Raw genomic sequence first — 19,289 nt, 5'->3', positions numbered from 1 at the left:
TATCTGACTATTAAAATGGTCATGTAAACATGCATACTCCAGTTTCTTAGATTGGAGTAAAGTTTAGAAATTTGATTACAAAATCTGATAAACAGAGTTGGATTTTAGCTCAATAATCAAATTTCTCAGTGCACTCTTACTCTGATTTCTTTCAGATTTCTCGGTCTGCGCTGGTGCGAAACAGATGGCGGTATTGAAAATATACAAGCAGTGTTGCCGCGAGATGGCAGCAAAGCACTTTTGGAGCGGCATTGAAACCTAACACATGCCAAATAAAGGATTTAAATATTCTTATTCAGGTAATGGCACGATTCAGCTAATGGAGTGGCATAAGGTTTGAGTTTTACATTACATTTACATTAAAACCTCACACATGTAAACACACTCATTGAAAAGTTTCCCAAGGAACTGTGGTGAAATTAGATTTCCCAAGGCACTAAGCCAGTCTCTATAGAATTATAGTCAAATTAAACTATGGTGAAATTTCAAATTTTATTGATGAAATCAAATTGAATTAAATTGTGCTGAACCATTTTCTAAAAGTCATAATCAAATTGTGGTGTAATGTGAAAATTTTACGGTGCATTTAATAATTTTCTGGAACTGTAGTTAATTCTAATCAAGGTAAGATTCCATGATGCACATACCTTCTGCATGACTTCTAAGTACAGCATGAGTATAGAGCTCTACTCAGTGTGCACTCTGTCCTGAGCTCTTCTGTCTTTTGTGCATGGAGGACATGTGTTGAATGACACAGAGGTGTGACAGTTCTAAATATAGAGTGAGAAAGCAAGGCAGGGAGCGGATGAGTATCAGAGACGTCGGTGTAGGCTCATCAGTTGGGCTGGACAGCATCATAAATGATGGTCTGTCAGGAAGCTATCCAACACAGAGATGAGATCAAGTGGATGCTGGGGTGTGTGTTTGTGTGTGTGCGTGTGTTTATGGATATGTAAATTCTGTTCCCATTATGTTATGCAAGCTAGTGAACCACGGCAGGAAAAGCTCTGACATGTTTGCTTTCAACAGCAAATTAGTCAACAAAGGAAAAACTCCAGTGCTGCTCCGACAGTTGATCTAAATAAAAGAGCTAAAAGCACAGTGGGCTGACCTTCAGCCCACTCAAATGGACTCTTCTCACCAGCTCTGTGATGGACATGTTAGAAAACATGTTTTTCTCATATTTGCACAGCCATGCCTGATGAAAATACATGTAAGCGCACACGTGAGACAAGCCAAGACTAATGTAGACATGGTGGACAGGCAAGTCTCAGACAAAGCTGACTGAAAAGATTCTGACATTTATTTAATGTATTTTATTATTTATGTGGAAGTGTACTCTATGAAGAGTGCTGTTCTCTCTGGGAGGATGATAATATTGCACACACATCACAATAAAAATGTGACTGTAGTGTTCATCAGTAGCGTTATCTGTTATGAGCTGAGGTTGTATACAGTTATAGCTTACTTCTTGTAAATATTTTGTGAGTGAAATTCTACAGCACAATTAATGTAACTGTTAACGTAACAGACAGTAGAAACATGAAACATTCAACAGGTTATGGGAAAGTGTGTGCAGCAGAGGTGTGCAATAAAGACAAAATACTAGCATTACATTGCTAGATACTGTGCTGGCAATATGCCTTGAAATATATTAAAGGCACACTATGCAAGTCTTTGGGATTTGGAAGCCTCTTTGGGGAAAATGTGCAATTGCATGCAACTTCTTCGAGCTGATAAAACTGATCACTGTGAAGGTGTTGTGTGAGTATTCAAAGAGAATTCAGTCAAAACCTGGTGAAAGACGTGTCTTCTGAGCATGTACGTGAATTATTTACTATTGACATCATATCTTCATCAGTATCATGTTGATTTTGGCCTAAACATCGAGCTGGACTGTCTATTGTTGCCTGTGCATGTCAAGATGAACTCTGAATTTTAAATAATTATTTCAGGCTTTACATGATGACTTGCAGGAATGTAAAAACACCAAATTTTAGCATGTGTATTTTAGCATTCTTACATAGTGCAGCTTTAAGGATGCATTGGTAAATCAAGTAAAGGGCATCCTTAAAGCTGGTATGACAGCACTATGAACAAAATAATTGACTTTTGTTGGATAACATGAATCCATCCAAACCAAAACCCAGTCAAGATGTTCAAAGGACACAGTGTAAAATGCATTTTTTTTATTTTTTTAGCGCAGTGTTGGCTTTTTCAACACTGATATCTTAGAAGACTGCAGTATTCAAATGAGTCTTCTAAGATATCAGTTTTGAAAAAGCCAGCACTGCGCTATGATTTCCATATAATGTACAGCCCTACACAAGTGTACTACTAAGCAGTGGTAGACGGCCAAGAACAGCCAAGTTCTATGTAGAACGACATTACGAAGAAGAGGATATTGGACAATTTGGGAATTAATGGACACTGATGCAGACACCTACTCACAGACACAACACTCAATTTGTACACTATATAGACACTTACATACACAAACATTGTGTGTGGGGGGGTAGTTATTCAGAAAAAAGTAATCCTTGTCTCTCACCTGCCTTTGCAAGCTTTACAGCTTACAAAGCTGTCTCTAAATCAAAGTTTATTGTGACCTGTTTAGGTGATGTTTGTCTCCCCTTTTACAGGGATCTTTATCCATCTGTTTCGTAATAGCAAGATTACATGCTTCAACAAGTTGTTTGCTTAGTTTACAGCAGTTACTGAGTTTGAGCTTTGTTGCTCATATTCATCAGTCACAGAGTCCACACAAGCACGCAAACTATGTGCAAGGATAGGCACAGATAACCTATAGAGAAGACATTTATGCTTTAAATGCTTGATTAATTGTGTCAGCAAGTAACACTACTTCATTACTGCATTACCAACACAAATGCACATATTTGTAAGCCAAAGTTTGAACACAAATGACATGTTTCATTAATTTTCTAAGAAAAAAAAAAAATACCACATCCTCTACAGGGAACTTGAATATGGTCTTTTATTTATTTATTTATTTAATTTTACATATTTGAGTGTAGAAATTCTATTTATTTCTAGAGTTTATCACACTGTAAAAAAACTCAAAAAGCATAAACTATAAAAATTGCAATAATTTGTATGTTTTAAATTAATTTCCCTATACGCTGAATTGAGCAAATAAACAGTAACTGGGAAAAAATTTGATTTTCACTTTAGAATATCAAAAAACCATGCACACAACAGTACAGCGTCCACACACACGCACACACACACACACACACACACACACACACACACAGACACAGTCACACACTGTCTGTGTATAGAAGAGCATAATGAGTGGCAGGTGGGTGTGCCTGGGTGAGTATGAGCTGTGCTGTGTCCTTTTGCAGCAGGCCACATTCCTAGACTGTTTTGTCTGCAGAGTGAGACTTAACACAAAGCCTGCTTCCAACATTTTCCCAATTAACCTTCACCACTATGGGCCCCTGAAAATCCAACAACGGTTATGTGACTTGCAGTCAATAGAGCTGTTCTAATGGACTGGGCTGATCTGCATGAGTAGTAAGGGACGGAGGCTGAGGCTCCAGGGCATTAGCAGGTGAAAAATGCCATCACTCTCTGCTTTTTTCTCTTCACAGCCTCAGCAACACTGTTCTCAGCAGCCAGCCTCAGCGAGCCAAGCGGCGGAGTGGCGATGGCGATTGGTGTGAACCACAAATCAACCTGCGATTACAGGCTGTGACAGCTGCACACAGACGGCCTCAAAGACACTGCCTCGCTCCTCCTTGATGTTATGCAAATGTAAACAGCTGTCATTTCACAAGCCGCCGTCTTTGTGCTTTCCGCCGGTGTGGAGATCGAAGGGTTCTCAAAGCGTGTGCGTGTGTGTGTATGCTTTTTTTTTTAATCTGAGCCCTATTATCACAAGTCTGAGTCAAGAACAACAAAGACAACGGGAGAGAAAAAACAAACAACAAGAGGAAAGAAAAGAGCAAAGTGACAAAAAAAAAAAAAAAAGTAAACTAGAGTTGATGAAAGATTGGGCCTTGGGACCGGGAGATGTGAGGCATGTTAGGAGGCGTGTGGTGCTCTGTCACCTCTACTCTCTACAGGTATGGGAAAAAAGCTCTCTCTCACACTAACACACACACACACGAACACACAAATTAACATACACACACACACACACACACACACACACACACACACACACACACACACACACACACACACACACACACACACACTAGCTGTAATTAAGTCTGTCTGTCGATGAGAGCTATCCTTCATCCTCACAGGAAACATCCCTCTTTCTTCATCCTTTATCATTAAAACACATCAAAAGCAAAAGTGGCTTTCATAAGCAACAAATAGCATAAGCACTAACACTGTTTGTGGAAAGAGAAAGAAAACTTTTTAGTGTTCATAGACTGGGCTCGCAAAAACTGTGATATAAGTGAATTTAAGAAATCAAACCACTCGTTCACACTCGTCTAAACTCACCTGAACTGCCTTCAAATTTCTCTCTCATGTGCATCTTAAATGGATAAAGGAGATATTTCTTTGAGAAGATTAGATACAAGATAATCAACTTGCATAAGGAAGTTGAAAATCAAAAGGAGATAACTGAAAAATTTTAAGAACTATTAAAAGATACAGAGAAAATATGACTCCTAACATCTGTGCAAGACCTGGTAGACCACCAAAACTGTTACTATCAGATAAATAGTACTTCAAGCTTTCATCTTTGAGAGAGAGGAGAAAATCAAGCTCCACTCTTGCTTCAGATCTTACTAACCACAGGTGTTTCACTTTCCACTGTAAAAAGACAACTCAACACTATGTGTTTGAAAAGATGTGTAGCTATCAAGAAGATTTTACTGAGGAAGGGATAGAAAAAAATTGCAGTATGTAAGCAGTATTTTGAAGTAAGCTTTCATGGGCTGATATTTGGCTAAATTTGTCATTGTAAATACTTCGACAGTGATAGTCTTAAGACTGAAAAGCTGGAGGTGCTTTTCTGTACAAAAAGTGAAAGTCGCCAAAAAAGAAAGGAAGCTTTAATAAAGAAGTATGCAGACTAAATGTTGATTTTATTTTACTTAGTGTTGAGGCTTTTGTGTAATTTTCTGATATTGTTTTCTGCTACTTTTCTGACACTGAAAAATTTTTTACTTAGTAAGTCTCTGACTTTTCCGCAGTACTAAATGTGATAAACACATACTTAAAAAAGTATCGCTTTCCACAAGCTGCATTTTTAATCTGCTACTTCGAGAAAAACACTGATACCAGTGGGCATGGTTGGCAGTACACACTGTGATGGATACACTGCATTGGTCATACTAAGGAGGAACCCTACATGGCATGCACAAACTTAGTCATGCTTAATAATACTGTGTCCTCCAATATGTCAGTCAATTTAATATGCTATGATACCAAAAAGAAAAGAAATATATTTGGTCAAAACCCTATGAATTCTCCTCTCAACCATGGCATGTGTGCACAGACTGTTGGCTGCTAGACTCTTTTAGTTGATATGTAAAGAATATGATCACACAGAACTGAAAATTAGTAGATTCATTTTGTTTGATACAGACTACCACTATTTTTTCTCAAATTTTCTCGTCTACAATTCCACCCACTAGTTAGGACTCCCCCAATCACACGATACCATCAGCACTAGGAGGGCTGAAGACTAGCACAGGTTTCCTTTGAGACTAACCCTGGATGACTGTACCATCACCAGGGGCTGAACTAATGATCTCCTGATGACAGGGTGCACTCCCTTGTGGGAGCCCCACAAGCTACCACTTTAAGCAAAAAACATATGAATATGAATATACTTCATGCTTCAGTGACCTTTTATTATTATTCTGACGAAGCAAATCAACAATAAATCAACAAAAATAGTGAATGTGTGTAGCTCAGAAACTATTGCCGTGCATCCAACAATAAGGGCAGTATCACATTGTTATATAATGATGATAGAACACTGTCTTGTGCCTGTTCCCTGCGCAGCGATGACAGCCACAAGAGCTGAAGGCAGCTGAAGGTGGGAAGGCAGGGCCCGAACCCTGAATGTTGCTGAGGGACACTAGTGAGAAGTACATGAGTCCTGAACTCCGTCACCAGGTCCTTCCCCTCGTTCCACAGGCCGCTGGACTGTACCTCCTGTTCAATCTAGGCAAGCTGAACAGGGGAGCAGGAACATGAAGGCAGAGCAACAAACTATCTGCCCCTCTTGGCTTAGGTGATCACATGAGTGCCTTTAAAAGAGCTGAGAGGGAACAGAGGGAGAGAGGGACAAGCAAACTGAAGAGCTAGAAAGCTTGGCTTGGAGAAAAGGACTGAAATGTCTAACTTTGAAGCCAGAGAAAAGTGCCCAGCTTTGGGCTTGTTTCGGTTTCATTTATTGTGTGTATTGGCAAGGAAAAAAAATTAAAATGGTTGCAGCAAACCTACACCCTGCCTAGAGTGTCCTTACTGTGCCTTGGGTAGCATGGCGTGCTACAAACATATACACAGAATGTCTACATGCTGGTATATTTGTGGAATGTGCATTGTAACTACACTAGGGGCAGTTTCAAAAGGAAAAAGCCAAAGTGTCGAAAACCTCACAGATAACATGTAAGGTAAGATAGGATTAAGCTTTAAGGCTGTCTGCTGCAGTAAAGCATAAGAGCAGACAAGGTCAGTCCACACTGCATATGGCACACAGTGATCACAGCGGTTATGGTAAAGATCTACTAACTCATGCCTAATTATACTGACAGTCTTCACTGCCATAAAGAGAAGACAGCCCCCCTCCCTCTCTCCAGCTCTCTCTGTCCCAGTTCAGACACTTGCCCTTCATAGGCAGCTGAGCTTTTATCTGCCTTTAAAAAGTAACTCTGCATCTATAATTTATCTTCGGCTAACTATGATTTGGGCGATATAAATGCTGTTATTCAGCTGGCTGGAGGGAGCGCTCCTCTGACAGCATAGAACAGCTAACAACCTATTGCTGCTGTCGCATTCAATTCAGCCCAGTGCCCGTGCAAATGACAGTGCTGTATGGGAAAAGCCATACACGCACCATACTGAACGCTGGCCTCATGCCAACCTCGGACCCAGACACTGCAGGAGGAGGAAGAGAATGGGCAATGGAAGAGAATGGTGGCACGCATGCATATAGAAACACATGCACCGCTCACATTTTTATACAATGTTCCATTCTCCTAACGCTCAAATTGGGCCGTAAAGATTTTTTAAAAATTGAATAAGGAATGCATTTTGTCAAAGCTGTATGACAAGAATAAGAAGAATAATCTTCTTCATAAAGAATTTATTACTTTCAATAACACTATTTTCATCATGTAAACACAGGGTTCATATGACCATTAAAATCATTTCATAAGGCAAACACAGCCTGCAAATATCAACGGTGATGTCCAGTGAGAGCAATGGCAAAATGTTGAATGGGGCACCAGCCAATGTTCCAACCAATGAGTGTATATATCATGTACATCATGTTTACAGGAATAACCACACCCACCAACCCCACCTTCACCACCACATCTGCCGTTTCCAACATGTATCCACAGCAAACACCATTTTGGAAATAAACAAGAATAAATGTGCCATCTTTGGATGCCAATATTCCAGTAAGTCATGTTTTCAAGCCCTAGCAAGACAGCAAGATAGCACTGTCAGTAAACCACCATACACTCACAAAGTGAAACAGGGGTATGAAGGTCAATGTAAACCCTGACAATTCGGTATAAGCCTCCTGGTCCGTTGTTAGACCTCTGAAGCAGTTCCTTCATGCCACCGCACACTGTACAGTGTTGCGCAGCACCCAAAAAGTCATGCGACACTATGTGTCCAACACTCTGTGTCGATGTGGCGACACTCTGCAACTGACAATGCTGGGGTCCACTGCACCCATTTTATTATACACAGCAATACAATGATGACTCTGCCCTGAGCGCGTTCTGGGTCAGCCAATGAGAGTTATCTTATTTGACTACCAAATCAATGCCCAGAAACCAACCTACAGAGGACAAAGTTAAAACATATTATATAAAAGCTGAATTAAAGCATTTTTGCCACCAATTGTAAAGGAAACATATTAAACTGAAATGGCTTTATTAATATAATGAAATATTATTAAATGTCTAAAATAAATAAATACCCGGTTCGTTTAAAAATAAAATCTTGATACATTAACTTGAGTTAGGAATGTTTTTCCTTCTACTGTAAACTTTTTGAACACTTGGTTCTAATAACAACGATATGTGTGCAAGTATGTGTAATAAGTCTGACCCTAAACTTAACCATAAACTTAAGCTCAGTAACTAAAAATAAATCCTGTTTCATTTTCCTTTTTGTCCTGAGAGTGACAAAAATTAGCACACACAAGCAACTCCTGCCAGCAAGCAACCTCCAGCAACATTTCACCTGCATCCTTCAATTCACTCTTTATACCACACACTTTGGCGGCTGCTGCAACAGCCCCCCCAAGCACCCACACCCCCCCCCCCCCCCCCGTTTGGGAAGCATGCCACTGAAAAATAGCCTTTTCCTAGAAACATCTTTGTGTCTGTGTATGTTTGAACACATACACAATAAAACAATATTGATATAATTGTGCCATGACATTAAACACTAGTAAAAAGGCACAAGCGTTTGTGGTATGGGGGTGGGAAAAAAAGGGAGGGAGAGCGAGAGTGAGGGAGGGAGAGAGTGAGAGCGAGAGAGAGAGAGAGTGAGAGAGAAACAGAGCAGCTGCCTCCACAAGCAGGCCTACATATTAAATCAGCTAATTGATTATCTGGGTTGACAAAACAGGGTGGCAAATGTATTCAGCGTATTTGTGGGTAAACAAAGAACACAGAGGGCTTTCAGTGCTGGGCTTTTTTCTCAGGTCAACCAGGGGAGTTCAGTCACAGCACAAAGACCAGCACGGCTACGGCAGCCCAGGAAGGACACAAAGACACACAGAACATTATTAAAGATACCTATATAATAAATATAATAAGAAGTGTCCAAGGTCATAAAAGATGTATAGAACACTATTGGGTTTAATACCCATTTTATAGAAGGATTTGGGTGACCCACAGGGAGTCATAGTGTGTGTCGGTGTGTGTGTGGTGGGGTGGGTGTATGTGAGTGTCTATGTGTGGCAGTGGCTGGCCAACTCTGCAGGTAAGGGCCACAGAGGAGCTCATCACCTTTCTCTTTATTAAGCACTATCAAACATGGTCTAATCTGTCTAAAATTAGCCACCACGCTCAACAAGTAATGACTGCCTCGCATCCATTATTAGTTCATTTTCCCCAAATCAATCACCAGCCGAGCATGCTTTTTTTAAAATGTCATCCTAAAACTTTTCACAATCAATTAAGCTGAAGATTAATGGGGACAATTTGCCAGGAACAAGTCCTTCCTTGAAAAGGCCACGCCTCGACAGACTTCCAGGCCGGTATTGATGTTAATTATAAATTTCCGCTTTCCTGTCAGACACTTAACCTGTCGAAGAGGGAAGAGCGCTGGCAGTCCAGGGACCACAGAGCACTATTTAAATATTCCTAATCCGCTTTCTGGACACAGGTGACTGGTGTAAATTGCACTTTCTGTTCGGTGTCATTTAAAGGAATCTGAGAGGACACTGGTGCTATGCTTCAACAAGAGAGAAAAGCATTTTTTTTCTGGGGTTGAACCCCCCCATTCCTCCCTCAGCTCCCCTGAGCTCTTTGAATACTGCACATCGCAGGTAGACGCAGTGAGATGTCACTTCTCATTTTCTTCATGTTTAATAGCACACGAAGATGCCACATATGCCTGTCATCTCTCTCCCGCAAGACCACAGAGATCTATTCCATTCTGTGATTTCATAACGCATGTTATCTGAATGGAAATGCAATGTTTAAACAGAAATCAAACTAACAGATTAATAAATGTTTGACCTCAGAGACATAGCACTTCAGCATCTGTTAGCGCCAAATAAAACAGTCATCCTGCCTCTACTGTTCCATGTGGGAAGCTCCAACTGTTAATCTGGTGCTCAAATAGCATATATTTGGAAGCATGTTAGACATATTAAAATGTGATTTGAATTGTGTCATGAGCCAAATAATAATCAGTGGTAATCTTTTCACAGTAACAAAGCACCTGCTTTCCTTAGCTTTGTCTCCTGTCAGTCAGCACACAACCAAGTCACTTCCAAGCAGTTCTAATTGCTTCTCAGTTAGGATGGCAATTCATTATTTATTTTAAGATAAGATTTACTATTATACTTTATTATTATGAGATTATACTACAGGTGCACAGCAGATAAAGTCAGAACCCAATTCTGCCAATTTAGTTGGGCAAATGTAGAAAACAGCTTAGTGGAAACAATCAGAACTGAAAAGTGAACACTGACTGTCCTGAGACAAAACCTCTATTTCTGAGACACTCTTAATAATTACCCCAAACCTTTACATAATACATATGAGCAGTGTGGATTACTTTGGCTCCAGATTATTTGATGATGTCATTTTTGTGTGAAACATTGTCTAATGAAAGCTTAATGGCAGTTAACTGCATATGGTTTTCACAAAACTTTGTAAATAATCTAGATTTCTGCTTAAAAAAGGTGAAGTTGAAAGTACTTATCTTAAAAAATCCAGAAATGTACTTCATTTAGTCTGTTTTTGTCTTATATTTTACTTAACAAAATGTCTATTCTCTTTTTCTGGGATAAGTAATTGCAATTAGTCAGCTTGCAGCTAGAAGGCACTGACAAGACACAACAAGAACATCAAGAAGAAAGCTGGAAATTCATTGCACTGGTGGGAATTCTTGAGAAACTTTAAATCTGGTGAGGTTTTGTGGGCATGAGCAAGTTTACTGTGTGTTGAAATGTAGGTGCAGAATTAAACTCCTCGTACCTGCAGGATGTGGCTGCCCAGGTGAGGCTCGAAGATTTCTGCGGCGACTGCGTTCGGGCTCCTCCTCCGCTGGGACCCGATAGCTGAGGAACAGAGAAAAAAATGAAATGAGCATGAGCATGTGCATGTGTGCACTTCGGCGTGTGTATGCATGCACGTTCATACTTTAGTAATTCCAAATGAACTTGGAAATGGAATTTGCCGGTGCGATTTAAACAGATATGGTAAACTGTTGAACAAACACTTCTGCCTCAGTAATTCTAAGCCCCTGCTACTGTAAATACACAGATGCAAATCAAAGCCTACTTATGGCCAGGGCTCATCCCCTTCGCTGCATATTCAGCTGAGCGGAGCACCACAAAGCCTGCTGTTTATATGAGGGATAATATCAGCGCATTGATTTGGCTGCACAGGCACCCAGTGAACAGTGCCCTTAGGGCATTTTTTTTCCCAAAGTCTCCAACTTTAAAGCAGGCTCAGGCATTGAGCTGTGGTGCAGCTAAAAAATGGCCTGGGGTGATTTCAAACTTAACAGACCTTGTCCCACCAGAGCTCATTATTGAGAATTTTATAACAAAGTGCTCTGTACTTAATTTTCCAAGCTTAGCCAGGCGTTTGGGTAATGTTGCTGAATTAAGTGCAATTAATGATGTAATAAAAGCATTGAATGGCCATTAAGGACTCTCAAGGACCAGAAGCAAACACGGGGCTCCATGGAGGGGGAAGAAAGGCACTGGGACTGGCAGAGAGGGGCATACGGCACGCCCCCGGAGAGGTGCATTCGAGCTGGGCACAGACTGTGGAATGAGGGGTCTCTGTCCTTCAGAGCAGTTTGGGGAAAACACTCCTCTCCCCTCCAGTTATGCTTTCAGCACTTAGCCCTGTGTCTGGCCCAAAGGAGGGCCAAGGCCACAGCAACATGACCGGGGAAAGGCGGCAGCAGCAGCAGCAGCAGGTGGAGAGAGGCAGACACACACACACAGACACACACACAAACACAGACACACACACACAGGAATGTCTCTGGAGCAGGTGGGTCAGCGGCAGCCTCTGCAGGGGGGAACACAAACAAAGCACAGCCAGCAGGACAGCTCAGCAGCTCACAGCAGAGGGAGCTGTTACACCCTGAGAATAGTCCACTTGAGCAGAGAGGGCACACACACACACACACACACACACACACACACACACACACACACACACACAGTGTATACACTTATATACAAAACCAGACTTTAGTGCTAATATACACATAGCCTTTAAAGGAACACTTTAGTTCAAAAACACTAATGTTGCACACACTGAATAAGAGTGAATAGCCATCACTTAACATTATGCAAATGAGCTCATGCCAACTGGTGGCTACTAGCTTCAATTCATTGTTAGTCTCATTATCATGCTTGGTTGAACTAGTCCTTTATGATTCTTCTTATATACTTGCTACATTCTGGAACACTTATTTCTGTACTAATACATTTTAGGAACTGTTCAAACAAAAAATACAAACAAAAAATACCAACAAAAATATTCAATGTGCTAATAGTTAAAGCAATTGATTTGGGCAAATCATCATGCTGCATCAAGCTACTCCTTCTACACATAATTCTATGCTAATACCATCTTTAAAAAGAACAGCTCGGTGCTAACACTACTAACAATGAGTAAAAAAAGCTATTAGCCACAAATTAGCTATACATAATTACACGAAGCTAACATGAGTCCACATCTTCCCTTTTATCATTACAATTTAAAAGAACAGTTCACTCAGAAATGCTACCCTTACTAAAAATGCATGAAAGCAAACAATTTGCAAATAATATGTGGCGACTAGCGTTGTATTAGCGTGTCTGTTCAAACTATATTTTTGAAGGGGAATTTCTTCCATTTTTTTTTACATAATTAACCAGTTAAGACACAAACAAAGTCATTCAGAGAGGTTTGATGTGAAATGGTCGATGTACAGAGTCAAAATTGTTCACACTGGTAATGATAGGAACCAGAAGAATTTAGTGTGGGCTACATCCCAGAAAGATATTATATTACATGGTTATGAGTATGTCGCCTCCTGATGAGAGACTGTTTAAGGATAGTTGTGAGATAATGTTTTGGCCCAAAATATATATCATGCAAGTATTATTTATGGTGTGAAGCGGTACACGCAAGGTGCTGTAAGAAAAAATAGTCTCCAAAGAGAACTTTTTTACCAATTTATCCCTATTTTACCATCATCATCACATATAAAAACTCAGAAGACACATGCAGGTTTACTGATTGTTTTGAACGGTAAATAAAATGCCTACATTTGCATTGTAGACCTTGCAACCCCTAGTTCATATTGTACCACCACGGTAAAGGAATTTTCATACGATCTTTCATATCAAACCACTGAATAACTGTGTTTACATCTTAGTGATATATGCATAAAAATCAGTGGAATTCCACCCTTAAGCTTATTTCCTTGTTGCAATCTGGTACATGTATTTACTGTGTGACCTGGAACATTGTACACACACAGTTGTACACACACATACACACACAGCCTAAAACAGGCAGCTGGAGTTAAAAGACTGACGAAAATAATCAAAGATCAAAGCACACTTGACCAACTTCAATTATCATCCTCCTGATCCGTGCAGACTCTGAGGAGGAAATGATTCTTCTTTGCCCATACAATAGCCCTCATCACAAGGATCCTTGCCTTTGAATGAGCACTGTATGGAAATCAGGCGCAGATTGCTCCATGTGCGGAACATCCTTTGACCTTGGGGATCTTTTTGAGCTCCGAACTCGACGGTGGTTAATATTTCATAATAAAGAAGTTAAAATGTTAAACCAGGCCTGTTCATCGAGGATGGAGGCCAGCGCCTAGCGCTTTACACTAACAGCACAGTGCTGTTCTTAATGATGCTGGCATTAGTCATTCGGAGCAGTGCTTTGGCTACAGATGGCCAATCGGCCTCACACTGTCTCACATCACGACGGACCTCCTGTGACACTCACAGTCAAGCACGTCAAATACACCGCTGCAGTCCAGCAGGAAAAAAAATAAAGAGGCAAAATTAGCCTGGCTGAAAAAGCTAAAGATGATGAATATGACAGTCAATGATGGTCTGAAGGTCATTCTCTAGGATCACATGATGAACAAAGATTTCACTTTGTTTCGTTTGTTTAATGAGGTGAAACTTGCATTTGAGCAGATGCACTTCAGCGCAAGGACCTTGCTTTGACCTTCAGCGCTGAGATTTGCTGAAGGGCTGGAAGATCCATGAAGCAGTGAAGTGAGTGGCTCTAATGTCAAATTGCCCAGTCATCAGCAACCACGGGGAAACATTTAAAGGACAGTGATATTATGAAGAACATTCCAAAGAAACCAAGAGATTTCAACATCTGATTATGACCGACTTTGGCTCTGACTGCCCCAGGGCTCCTGGAGAGTTTACCTCTTTTCTTTTTGCTTGCAGTGATTAATGGAAGGGCTATGAAGGCTACTTTCAACGTCCATCAGACTGTAAACTTCGAAGTTGTACAGACCTCACCTACACGCGATTGATGATACTGCTGTTTTCTGTAGTAATAAACATTGCTACTCTTGCTTTCCCCACTTTTCCGTATGTTATACTAATGATCAAAACTCATTCTCTGCTGCTATTTTTTTGTGTCACTCAGAGGAGGAGGACCCTTTTGAGTCTTTGTTCCTCTCAAGGTTTCTTTCTCTTGCTCTTAGGGAGTTTTTCCTTGCCACTGTTGCCACTGACTTGCTCACAGGAGCTTAGAACCAGATATTTCTGTAAAGCTGCTTTGTGACAACACTTGTTGTAAAAAGCACTATATAAATAAAATTTGACTTGACATAAAACAGCTGTATTCTAATGCTTTGGGTATATTTTTCAACACTCAATGATATGCTCATCAAAGTGTCTTCCTTGTTATGAAGAGTTAATTTTTCCTCAATAATGACCGGACAGTTTTCTCAAATTTATTATTAAACACACATCCTGAATTTTTTTTTGACCCAGTGGTGGTTTAGGTGGTGTTGATATCAGAACAAGGGAATAAAATGTGTGTCAGTTTCTTTGGTTTTGCAAGTTCAAATGGAACAAATGGATCAAACCAGCTTTATACATAATAGAAAACCAGAAAACACCAACAAGCTAGGAGTCCAGTCTAAACATTTGCCAGGCTATCCATGTTCCACTTGCAGCATTTAATGGCCTCAGAGGTGGCAGTCTAAAGAAGCCCTGTGACAGATCTCTGTGAGTAGGACATTGCTGGAGATTCAGTGCTCCTCTACAGGCGCCTGAGCAGCCACAGAGATTAATATAATTGCATATTGATCCCTGGCATTATGCTCTATTAATCCCCTTCATTTTGCTCACACCGCAAATGATACATGAAGAGCGGGTTGACAGAAGTGCAGGGGCTACATAGCGGCTGCCCTGTCACTGTCCCACATCATACATCTTTCCTGCTTTTGGGGCGTCACACAGTAGATTGAGCAGATAAAAAAATATCAGTGAGGAAACACAACCAAATGCATCAAGCTCCTCCAAATAAATCCAGGAAGACACAATGACAGAGAGAAATATGAATCCGCAAAGCTACAGGACTGTTTTTGTTGTGCTACATTCCACTATATAATCAGAGCATTATGAGCCTTGATGGGTATTAAATAGTCATTTGTTTAATACAGGTGCGAGCTGGGCATTCTCCAGGGCTCAAGCTGGAATTATTCAGTTTAAAGTATTGCAGTTCCTCCCCTGCGGGATGGCAAAGGTGCATTATTCAGAAGTCCTTGACTCAAATTCATGTACATGCAAATGGCGTAAGGACCTTCCCTGATTTAGACTAATGCCATTTTATTATGAGAAAATATCAGTTCCCATTTAACAGCCTCAATATTTAATGTTGGCGTTTAATACTGTCATGGCACAAACAGCTTTTGGTGCAAGCCCGCAATATATGGAATTTGATTCTCTGCACAGTGGCAATTTCAAATCACGGCACTATTTAAAAGTCAATTTAACTTTCGGTTTTATAAGTCAACATTATTGCTATTGTTAACTTATTTCTCATTTAATGGGAAATTGGCAACATGGCCCACGACTGTCATTTTAAATCTGCAATAATTTCTAGCGAAGCTTAGCGTTCTTATTCCCTGGTCCTGGATTAGCAGAGCTAAATGGCAGCCCCTTGCTTCACCAAAGCTCAGGGGCAGGTACTGTTACACAAATTGCCAATTCAATTAACAGAGTGTAAATGCTCAACTGGCAGCTGGCACAGGCGACGGCTATTTTGGCAATTGTCAGCCTTAATTCATCAAGCTGTCAAAGTGCTCACGGTCGGAAGCCGGTGGATACTGTCAGTGCCGCCAAGGCCACAATGGTGAAGTTGTATAATCCGGCTGCACACACAGGAGGACTGTTCACAATGGAGCTGCGCCGATCGGCTGGGCCTTCACTCTGGCTTCACCATGACTGTGGATGTGTTTTCATCAGCTTGGAGAGATCAGTCCCTCAGTCAAGAGCTGCTGGAGGGCCACAACAAAAGAGCAAGATTTGGTTCTTAGATCCACTGCAGTAACTGAATCACCACTACGCGCTCAGAATAGCAATCTATCTCCAGACTATAGCCCCCTCAAGTATTCCCAAGACAACTAAACCAGCTAACTTTTACCCTGTTAAATTGGTTCAGGAAACCATTCATTTCTTTTTCAGTCTTACAGGCAAAATAGATTTGGAACTATAAAGGATGTTTCTCCGTACACAAAGACAGTATTTCTGCCAATACAGGCAGTTGTGCCCATTTATATGATGATGGCAAACTGAAATGATGTTTATGAGGAGAAAGATTTTTCTTCTAATTCTAATTACTTTGATTTAGTGCTTAACAGCACAACAATGTCAGATTTCTCCCATCTTCTTCCTGTTCATTTGCCTCCATCTTTCCTTCATGTCTCCTCTCATTAGACAGGCTAGCTTCCTCACAGAGTGAGACACAACAGGGCTTAATTGATAGGCCTCTAGACACACTCCAATTAGAGCTGAACGCACCACCACTCGCATACACACCTGCACACACACCCACGTGCACAAAGACCTACAGGACAAAACCACATTACATTGTACAAAATGGTTTTACTCTTATCCACTCTTCCCGGCTATTGTAGGGAAGCTGCACATGAAGATGTGAAAAACTTTCATAATTTCTCCGTTCAATTTTATGAATCGAATGAAAAGCGAATGATGAGCGAGGATGAGAACTGAAATATGTCTGGGTGAGTCTTTCCTATCAGCTTATTAACATGCACAGGCCTTTAACTAGCAGTGGATGGAAACTTTCCCTCAACAGTCAGGATATTGGAAAAGTGGAAAATAACACATTTCTGTTGAAAACCTGGCTCCAGCAGAGTTGTGCGTATGGTTCAATAAAAATGACGTTTTTTTTCCCTCCGCAGCAGCTTGTTCTTCAAGGTTACTCTCACTTGCAAATATGCGATACCAAAATCTTTCAAAGGTTACGCATCACAAAAGAAAGCACTCAGAATGAAACACACCGCATGCGCTGAAATTACAGCATGATGTTTATTTGAAATCAGGCGTTCCATCATCTTGAGACGAAAGGGCGAAATACTAATCAATATTTTCAATTTTGGTGGCTTTTAAAAACCGCAGTGAGACCACAGTTAAACAATATGAGGGTGCACAGCTCTTGTGAACGGTTTGGACCATCTCTACTAATTGCAACATGTATATGTGGAAGCAAAGCCCTTAATTTTCAGTTAAAACGGTTAAGAACCTCATGCAAAAAATTATGGACAATAAATATTTCACTTTGATTACTATTCAATTAATCTGGTGCATTCAAATGCTTTCAGTCATGCTAAAACCCTGTATTTTTTTGTTATATTCAACATTCAGTGCATTGATTAGTCTCACATATCTTGAGACAAAACACACTAAAATAATTGCAAGGGGAAAATCCAATTGCAAGACTATAGTTCATATCATAACTGCATTTCCTCTGGTCTCCTTCCTGCTGAAAATTAACATTCTCCCCTCTCTACCATTCAGTCTGTAATCCGTTGCTAATGTTTTCCCTCAGCAAATGCCATTGAATAATTTACTGACCAGCGATAATGACAGCTCCTGATCACACACTACTCACATGTTCCTGAATAAGTCATAGGCATGAAGATGGAGGTTGAAACATTTGTTTTAATTAGTTTCTTTTAACGCCTTTGACTGGTTTAAGTTTTCATGATGATGTGTTTAATAATCCATGCTCATCTTTCTCCTCATTTATATCATCAAATTTTAAGCGGCTTCGTTCAGCACTAATGACGGTGCTCACAGATATGCCTCGCATACTTTTTCTTCCTCACAGCACGGCACTATTATCTGCTTTCAGCTTATTACCAAAGAAAGTGGATTCCCACTCAAGGCCTGCCAACCATTCTGTATTTTTCATGCAATTCATAAATGACAGTATAGGCTGCCATTATAAAGTAGATATTAAAGAAAGGCGCAGTCCAACATTTTAGCAATTAATCCCTTTTTTCTATAGAGGCAGAAGAATTGACTGAAACTTTTTCCTCTGCCCACGGTTTCAAGTTGTAGAACCATTTGCTTTCATAAATAGTACCAGAAAACTTTTTATATTTATTCAAACATACAGGCCTCTTAACAGATTAAGAACTGAATGGGCCACACTGTATATGATTAAATATAGACTAAAACTAATAAAATCACTAGATAATTTAACCTATGTACTATGTATGTTATAATATGAGCAAATACTTATAGCTGTGCTGCTGTTCTTAACCTAATCAGAGCTGAAAAGTCTGGTAAGAGTGATTGAAAAGAAAAGGAAGCTGCTGAAATCACAGATTATCAACAAAATTAATAGTGAGATACTGATGATTGATTGTAATACTGATTACAACATAGTAAATCACTATTTTATTCTGCTGTTTAAACAGGCTTCTCTAAAGCATGCATCCAATTGACTTATCCAAGATCCACCCACAAATGGGTTATTTTGTAGCAACTGTTGGCAAAATTCAATTCAACTAATTAATTAAGATAAAACGCTAGAAAACAATGTTGTTGCTAACTGAAACTAGATAGGCTTGAAACAACAACAAACTTGCCACTATGTTCATGTTAGCTTGATTGCACAAGTTGTAGTCAAGATTGCTAGAGCCAAGTCTGAGTCAAGACAGAGACCTGGGCATGTCGAGTCCAAGTCAAGACCCAAGACTTTTAGCAGTCAAGTCAGAGTCAAAATCAAGACCAAGAGTGGCCGAGGCCATGACAAGACCATGACCAGATTAAGATTTTTACAGAACCCTGAAATTTGTTTGTGGTTATTTGTAAATTAATTATCATGATATTGTAT

At 40.2% G+C, this 19,289-nt stretch overlaps 1 protein-coding gene across 4 annotated transcripts in view; it reads right to left on the bottom strand.

The window, feature by feature from the left end:
- LOC108428651 (neuronal PAS domain-containing protein 3) overlaps positions 1-19,289 on the bottom strand; it is a 282,989-nt gene that overhangs the window by 138,536 nt on the left and 125,164 nt on the right. For all 4 annotated transcript variants that reach the window (XM_017699797.2, XM_017699798.2, XM_037542027.1 and 1 more), the window contains one exon: positions 10,893-10,975. In XM_017699797.2, coding sequence (XP_017555286.1) covers positions 10,893-10,975 — 83 coding nt within the window. The remainder of the gene's footprint in view (positions 1-10,892; positions 10,976-19,289) is intronic.

Source organism: Pygocentrus nattereri, chromosome 10 (assembly GCF_015220715.1).
Source record: "Pygocentrus nattereri isolate fPygNat1 chromosome 10, fPygNat1.pri, whole genome shotgun sequence".
Lineage (NCBI taxonomy): Eukaryota > Metazoa > Chordata > Actinopteri > Characiformes > Serrasalmidae > Pygocentrus > Pygocentrus nattereri.
The sequence above is the reverse complement of the archived record's forward strand: the minus strand, read 5'-3'. Positions and strand labels throughout refer to the sequence as shown.